This window comes from Morone saxatilis, unplaced genomic scaffold (assembly GCF_004916995.1).
Source record: "Morone saxatilis isolate NCDOM2014 unplaced genomic scaffold, NCSU_SB_2.0 Contig21, whole genome shotgun sequence".
In the NCBI taxonomy this organism is placed as follows: domain Eukaryota; kingdom Metazoa; phylum Chordata; class Actinopteri; family Moronidae; genus Morone; species Morone saxatilis.
The window spans coordinates 843,763-852,655 of NW_023339774.1; the positions used below are offsets into that span (position 1 = coordinate 843,763).

The 8,893-nt window shown below is 39.2% G+C and overlaps 1 protein-coding gene across 1 annotated transcript in view; it reads left to right on the forward strand.

The window, feature by feature from the left end:
- LOC118332806 (nuclear receptor subfamily 5 group A member 2-like) overlaps positions 1–8,495 on the forward strand; it is a 14,023-nt gene extending 5,528 nt beyond the window's left edge. The window contains exons 4-7 of the mRNA XM_035668236.1: positions 1,974–2,608; positions 5,549–5,668; positions 7,147–7,294; positions 8,242–8,495. Of these exons, the coding sequence (XP_035524129.1) occupies positions 1,974–2,608; positions 5,549–5,668; positions 7,147–7,294; positions 8,242–8,495 (1,157 nt within the window). The remainder of the gene's footprint in view (positions 1–1,973; positions 2,609–5,548; positions 5,669–7,146; positions 7,295–8,241) is intronic.
- The last annotated feature ends 398 nt before the right edge of the window (positions 8,496–8,893 follow it).

Below are 8,893 nucleotides of genomic sequence, written 5' to 3' on the forward strand. Positions count from 1 at the left end.
ATAATAATAATAATAATAATACGGTTATAGTAATGATAAGTCATCACTCCTAAAATTAGTTCATCTGATGTAGCCATACCGTCCTGCCGGTTTAAGCTTACATATAGACCATCCATATCATCACATATAGCCTACAGTATCAAAGGGATAGGATCAAAGGCAGTGTTTCTGCGCAAAGAGGGCATGTTAATGTTACAAATAAATAATCATAGTATCATAGTCATTTAAGTCAAATTAACAATGAAATTACCCTGTAAGTACTGGTTTAAACGTTTTGATATATAGTTACAGCGTAAAACCTTCAAATGTTTATTTCATAATTCGATTTTTTGAAGAGAGCAGTAAGTGTGCAGGAATAAGCTCTACATTCTGTTTCTTTTGCCTAAAAATGAGAAGACAGACTATCACAACCATACAAATGTTGCCATCTGGCAATCTGCTTTACCCAGAGGCTTTTAATTTAATTCCAAAATTTCCTTTTTTGTTTCAGAATCCCTTTTGTTGGCCAGGTATGTGTGCACATACAATGAATTTGACTCAGGTTTTACATTGCTCTCAATGTACACACACAGAAATAGGCATATGCACAGCAAAATAAACTAGCACAACAAGGTAAATATAAATGACTATGTAAAAATATAATTTATATATAAACAGCAACAATAACATTTGTAGACAGGAAGATGATAATAGTAGTTATTTTTGTGATAGACTGTACTGTGTAAATATGCCCTCAATAAGTAATGGTCAATATTCTATACAAACAACTTCTGAAAAAAGCCAAAAAAAATCTAATAAGAAGTGAAAAAGCTGGGGAAACGCTTTATTTAAAAGCCTACACAGCCTGGACCTACACTGTAATATGGAATATTTCTCCTACATTCTCCTCAGCTGGAATTACTCCTGCATGCTAAAAAAAGATGGTAAAAAGTTCCTGAGTATATTTTATGATCTGATGATACAACAGAACATAAAATCTATTTCCCTCCCTCTTAAAAAAAAACACCCTATTCCTTCTGTCTTCTTCCCCTGTACTTACACATTTGCCCTAGGATAGGGACCCTGTTGTATTGTTGCCCTATGTATTGACTAATGACACTGTATCATCTAAATCAGTGGTTCCCAACATTTTTCCTTAAGAAAACCTTTTCTATCATTGAGCAAACTGACTAAGTGAGATATTTTATAGATGTTTCATATTATATTCAATGCATAATAATAACAGTAGAAAACAACTGATGAACTGTACAATGAACCCAAACACTGAACAAAATAACTGCATAATAACTGTTTGTGTAAAACCGGAGATTTTGATGAATTTTGAGCAGATTAGTTCCTGTGAATATTGATCAGAGATGAGTTTTCCTGATATTTTTCTTATTCAGCGTCTTCTCAATTTACATCTAATAAACATTTGCCGAATCCAAACAGTCATTGTCTCTTGTACTTTGGCTCATTGTGTTCACTGTATTCACAGCATGTTTCTTATATCCACCTATAAAGGGATATAGAGGCTATTAAGGCTATTCAATATTAAAATGCATCAAAATAACTTGTATGCCTTTATTACACATCTAATCTCTGAAATGTGTCAATACATAATTTACATCAAGAGTATCAAAACCAAAGTTAAAATATCCACAATCTCTGTTATTACATTCACTAATTTCTGCCTTAATATTAAACTAAAATCATCTTATTGGACAGTAAAATCTGGCCATCCTAGTCATCCTAACAACACGACCCTTTAAAACACATAAACTCACCTTTATCTATTTAACATATAAAGTTAAAAACTGTAACAAAATCAAGGTAATAAATAATGTGACCATACATTTTGTGTACATCACACAAGTGACCTCCCATGAAGCTTTGGAATGTCAGTCATAATGTTGTCTTGGGCCTCAAAAATGAGGGTTTTCAGCACAGAGCTTGTAAAAAACTGCTCTGAACAAATGAACTTTTCTCATCAGCTGTTCGTGCAGATCGGATGCGAGGTGGCAGGAACAAGTTTGGCCCCATGTACAAGCGTGATCGTGCCCTCAAGCAGCAGAGGAAGGCTTTGATTCAAGCAAGTGGATTCAGAATAGAGAGTAGCCCACTTCTGGTCTCCTCAACCCATCAGAGAGACTTAACCTTCACTGGTGGCCTCCACCAAGTCCCAGTCCTTCACAGCACTTCCCTACCTGCAGCACAGAATGATCGCATCGGCTACCAGCCTCAGTCACTGCTCCTGCCCTCATACTCACCGGCTGCCACCCAGTACCAGGGCACCTCCTTCTCAAACTGGACCATCAAGTCTGAGCGCACCAACAACTGCGCAAGTTCACCAGGCCCCGCTACAGGGGTAGGCTCAGACGAGCTGCACTTGAGAGCTTTCTCTCCGCAAGGTCCCAGGATGCCTCAGCTAGTGATGGAGTTCCTGCGCTGCGATCCAGATGAGCTCCAGCTGCAGAGCAAGATCACCGCCCGTCTCCTACAGGAGCAGACCGTCTGGGAGAAACACGGAAACCTCAACACCTTCAGCCTGATGTGCCTCATGGCTGACCAGACGCTCTTCTCCATCGTGGAGTGGGCACGCACATCCATCTTCTTCAAACAGCTGAAGGTAAGGTCCTGTCAGCTGGTTTTGGTTTTTAAACTATTAGAAACACCTTCACTTAGTCCATATCAGCCTTTTTTCGTTTTACACTAAAGAGTAGACTCATATGTTCTTTATATATGTCCATGTCCATGTTGTTTTTCTGTTGTCCCACCATCTTTAACGATGGATGTATTAAGAATAACTGGGTACAGCGTTGGAGGCTGGCTCTGTTCATTCCTATGAAAGTTGCTTAGTGGCGCATGAAGCCAAAAAAGTTAATCAAATTACCCGGATCTTCCGTATATGCTTCCGCATCATGTGGCCCATAGAGCAAGCACATTGGAGGAATGGCTTTCAAGCTTTGGCGACCCCTAGTGGTTTTAAGGGGTGTAAGAAAATGTTGGAAAAATACACTGTAGGCCTATATCTGACCATCCTGCAGTTAAAAAGTACACAGTTATAACAACCAAAGAGACCAAAGAGACAGAAAAGCCTATTAAGTCTGAGTCTAAGTATGATTGTAAAATAAATAAGAACAGAATACAGACAGAAAATTTAAAAGTTACAATACAATGATTTAATCGTGCGCATCTTCTAGACTTTCCAAATGTTATTGTACTGAATGGATCAGATTCTGATAGTGAAATTAGTTATTTTGCAGGGGTTGTGACACTCAAAAAAATTTATCCACCATTTTAAAGCCGCTTCTCTCCCAATGTAAGCTTATGGAAAAGGTCTTTTTGGGTCAGTGAACATCCTGTGACAGACACCATTGCTGTAATTACACAGTTTGGCCACTATGTCCAATGTGCTTCAAAGCCCAGTGCTCTTTCTGCATGCTTATCTTTGATCATTCATGACTAACGACCTGAACATTGCCTGTTCTCAGGTTTATTCTTTAGTGAAGAGTTAGCTGGGAAGATTGATAGCGCTCTCACATCTGTCAGTAAGGCTCAGGACACTTTTCAAACATAGCCGGTCTAGACCGTACTCCTTAAAAAATTATTGATAGACATCCAACAGTTCCCACCATGAGCAAGCACTTGGCGACGGCGGCAAGGAAAAACTTTCTTTAAAAAGGCAGAAACCTCGGACAGACCCTGGCTCTAGGGGGTCAGCCATCTGCCTCGACCAGTTGGGGTTGGAAAGAGGGTGGGCAGGGGTGGGTGGTGAAGATAGAAAGACAGACAAAAAGGTGCACAGCAACAACAATTATATTAGTAGAAATGATTGATGATGATGATGATGATGATGATGATGATGATGATGACGACATTGTTCCTACAAGGAACTTTCATTAGGTGTTGATTCTGGTGGGACCTGTGAACAAAATTGGTTGTGTTTCTACCACTGTGTTTCATTGATTTAAAAGAAAATCGGACCCAGTGGCAGGCATTAAGAATAACTATATAGAAATATTAAATATTCTTTCCGATGGTCTTGTTTGTTTATGTAGGTTATATAGAGGCATCAGTATTAAACTGAGACTGTTCCACAACCAGTTAAATATTACTTAGTACATTTAATTTATATAAAACCTAGTCTTAAAACCTTATGTCAGAGTGACTGCAGACTGAACTACAGATGCAAACATGGGCAGACATGCACCTGCACACACAAACAAACACACAAGGTTTAAATTCACACATTGGAACATCCACTCTCATCTTTGCCCTGTGCTTCCCCGCTGCACTGTGCTGACTGTGATGAGCATATGCTGACAGGACGAGTCACACACACACAGACCAGCTGACCCAAGTGACTGAAACACTGTCTCAGCAGTTATTACACTCTGCTGACAGAAATCAGATGATTCAGCTGTAATGAGCAACTGAATACTTACTGATTTTAGAACATAGTATAGTAAAAATGTCTGTGAAAGAAATGTCTGTAGCCTACTCCTCATGTCTGCTTGAGGCCAGATATATATATATATATATATATATATCTGTGTGTATACATTTATTTATATATATACTATATGACAGTATATATAATGGACGCGGAAGTCTTAAACCTATTGTTTATGTAGTCTTTTTATGTAAAGGCCAGCAGGGGGAGCTCCATTGGCTGCAATAACACACCGATACCTTCACTGCATTGGAGAATGAATTAAATAAAAATTTGCCAACTGAGGAAAATTTCTTGCATTCTGACGCCCACTAAAAGAAGAAGAAAAAGGTAAACAATGGCGACCTCTTTTTTGATTTTCCAAATTCGTCGCGGAGGTTCTTCCAAATTTTCCGGCATCTGGCCTCCTCTTTTCGGGAACGGCGAGTATACAAGAGCCTTTATGGAGAAATGAGCCGACATCTGACTTAATTTATTAGCTCAGTGGGCTAGGCAGTGCTGATCAAATAGATTCTGTTACTGTGTTGACTATTTCTCACCTAAAACCGTTTCAGAAACATATTTTAGTGTACTGCTTAGCTGTAATAGGAGATCTTGTGTGACCAGGTGAATCACCTTTGTTTCCTGCTCTGGACGAGTTGAAACTGTGCAGCTCAACTGGCAGTATGTCACCTCCGCTGGCTCCAACAAACTGTCATGGCATGGACCATAACGCCAAACTCAAGGTTTCAAAACGGTACTCCATAAACCAATAAGTGACGTTCACTCTTGGGGAGAACAGAAGCTCCTGGGATGCCAACTGTTTTTTAATTGAGAAATGTATTAATTTGATTTGTGCATTTTCTCCATGTCAAAATAAGAACAAATACATTTCTCAGCTGCTGTAGTTAATAATTGGAATGTGCGCACAGTTGTACCATCTTCATTAGGTCCCCAAATTATCAAGCCTACAGAAATAGTTCAACATACAAAAGAAAGAGTTGTCAGGTGATCCAGGCATTCTGTGTTAGCATACTCACAATGACTGTCCTGGTTGGAGCAAGCTCAGATTGAGTGAAAGAGTCTGCAGACGATGAGCTGGATAAAACCTGTACTTAAACTCTTTCTTTCAAGGTGAGTGACCAGATGAAGTTGCTGCACAGTTGCTGGAGTGATCTATTGCTCCTGGACATCATCTCCAGACAGGTCCTGTATGGCAAAGAGGGCAGTCTGCTTCTGGTCACTGGACAGGAGGTGAGTAATCTCTGTTTATCTCTTTTATTTGTATTTGTAACAATTAAAATATATTTTAGAAACCAAACAGAGAAAGCAAAGGGCTACATAGCATGTCGAGTAAGTGGGGCATTCGTGCCTTAGTCTACGATACGTCTATAATAGCATCCATTGTTTGGAGAAGGGAAATCACATTTCCTGGGAAGGAAGTCTCTCCTTTATTCCTTAGAGAAAACATCTGATTTCTGTCACATATAATTCCCTAACATTTCCATTCAGTGTTTAAAGGTGCAATGTGTTATCCTTGGCCACATGCGCCAAAGAAATAGGGGGCAGCATTTCCCCTCCTCAAACCCTCAATGCCATGACACTGTTCAAGTACAGATAGACATGCATAATAAACTTTGCAATTCCCTCGAAAAGGTATACTATACTGTATACTTTTCAAACTCTCTTAACAGAAATGCCAATTGGTTACTATATGACCTTACCACAGTTGTATGAACCCACCAGACTTAGCTATGATTTAATTGAAATAAACGGATCAAAAGGATCCTAAAATAACTACATCATGATGCCGACTTGAAAAAAGTCTGAACTCATACTTTGACAGGTCTGTCCGCAAGACGACAAGCAAATAACTTTTCAAATGCGTGTTTTCTAAAAGGAGTTTGGTTCAGTCAGGGCAATATGCTAACTTGGTACAACCAATAGCTGGAATCAGATACATCTTTTCAGAATTTACCATGTAGTACAACTTAGTACAACCAGCTCCTTTTTTGTCTCGTCACTGTATAAATATGAAGTAATGTCACTGCGGCTTGCTGCTGCAGACAGGTTGACAGGCAAGAGTGTACATCCACTTGTTAATCCCAAAAGTAAAAAAAAATAACTACAAATTAATTATACAGAGCTATCCTCCAATCTGTAAATGGCCCCGGAAGCTCAGCTCTCCTCCAGAGTCCTCAGCAGCCATCTGTTGGCTAGCAGCTGCTCTGCCTGGCTCTATTTATTCTTCCTCTCACATTGACTGAGGGCAGACTGGACTCTATAGAAACTCACTATTGCCTGTATTTTTTTAACACATGGTTAACATTGTGAAATGGTCCCAGTTTAGGCACCAAAACTACTTGGTTAGGTTTAGGAAAACACTGTGGTTTGGGTTAAAACATTTTAGTTGCACCCTATACGTACCGTAACATTATGTAACTTAAAACTTTAAATAAGTCAACGTTAAATTTTGGTTTCACATGGGACACAAACCCCAGTCTCCTGGTGACTGTCCTGAATGTGTTTGAGCCATCCATCCACCCCACCACCTGCAGGTACAGGTACCGACCAGAAGATTTGTGAATGTTAGCACACATTCTTCTAACACTGCTGTTGTGTCTATTTGATTTTATTATCCCTTGTCCTGTGTATTATCAGAAAAAAGTGACATGATTGGGATATCCATGACAGTTCCTGATCAATGTCAATACTTGGGTTCTTTGGTTCAGATGGAGCTGTCAGCCATAACTTCTCATGCTGGTCCTACCTTGGTCAGCCTAGTCCAGAGAGGACAGGAGCTGGTTGAGAAGCTCCACATTCTAAAAGTGGACCGCCAAGAGTTTGCATGCATCAAGTTCCTTGTCCTCTTTAACCCAGGTTAGTGATATCTGATGCTTCTTATCCATAAAGCTTCATATTGAAAGAAAAAGACTTCGAGTTTGATGGGTTCTTGGTTAATTATTCCATATGTGTGCTTTTAGTTAAGATACCTGTCAATTAATCTGAGTCGCCAGATGGTTTGTTTCACATAACCAAGATAGTTTGTTTCATATAACCATCTGGGAAATCATCCTTGGAAACTGTTTAGGCAAGCACCAAATCACTATCACAGGCTAACTTTCACCAATCAGATCAAATAACCAAATAACATATTAAAACTCTTAACTGAAGCCAGTCGGGAGAAAAGAGAAAACATCTTTTCTATGGAGAAAAGCTTTCAGTGCCATTTTTTGCTTCTTTCAGTGAAGAAATACTCTCTAGTTCTGATATAACTGGTGCTAACCACGCAAACATCTGTAAAATTATAGCCTGTTGCTAGTGCAAGAACTTTTGCAGGGGCACAGGATTCAGGAACTTTACCTGCAGAGGAGCCAGGTTTTACATCTAGTTTCTAAGCCATAGCTCCTGCTCTCGGGGTAGTACTTTCTGATTGTCCCTTGCAACTTGATTGGATGCTGTCGTATTGGTTCAAACAGTAGTGGATCAGTGTGGACTTGCTGGACTTTCTATTCTTTACCATGTGTGAGTAGAACAACTGTAACAATTTTTATTTTATTTATATATATATATATATATATATATATATATTGATTTGTGGCACACTTTTTAAACAACATTTGTTTTTTTTGTTTTTTTATCCTTGAACTTGGGTGACTCAGGGTCACACCTTTGGTTCTAGTGGTTTTATTATCAGATGAAAAGGAAGAATAACTATTAACTAACATTGATACTCCAGTTCTCTACTCCATGATATGAAAAGGTTTGACAAGCTTTGATCTGTGTACATTCACTGGTTGTTACTTCCCCTCTCCCCCACTGACCAGATGTGAACCAGCTTGAAGACCATCAGTTCATAGAGAGTGTTCAGGAGCAGATTGAGGGAGCCCTGCTAGAGTACACACTGTGCGACTCTTCTCACCTCCTTGGGCGCTTTGCTCATCTGCTGCCGTGTTTGACAGAGTTACGCTCTCTCAGCAGCCTCGCCGAAGACTACCTGTACTGCAAACACCTGAGTGGTGAGGTTCCCTGCCACAACCTGCTCATTGAGATGCTCCATGGCAAGCGCAGCTGGGCATGAGGACGTAGAAGCATTAAGCTGTGATGAATGTCTAATACAATGAGTACAATTGTGCTTTAAGAATATATGCAAAAAATATATAATGTGATTATATAATATATATAATAATGTGACTTGTAGCTACTGAAACTAGTAACATTTTACTTATATGCAAATATGTTTATTTGCCTTTAAAGTCATTAGCTGATGAGATTGATATCAGTTTAATCTCTGTATCATCTTGTACAGAGAAAGGTGTGGGGAAAACAAAATGGAAAACACTTCTAGCCTTCAACATAAGAGAAAAACAAAACCAAAGCTGTTTTGTAACAGTGTAAAATGGTTCCAAAATATTAGCCAATAAACATAGAAAGACACTTTGGGTTGGTGGCTTGTAGATAGTTAATTGATGAGTTTCA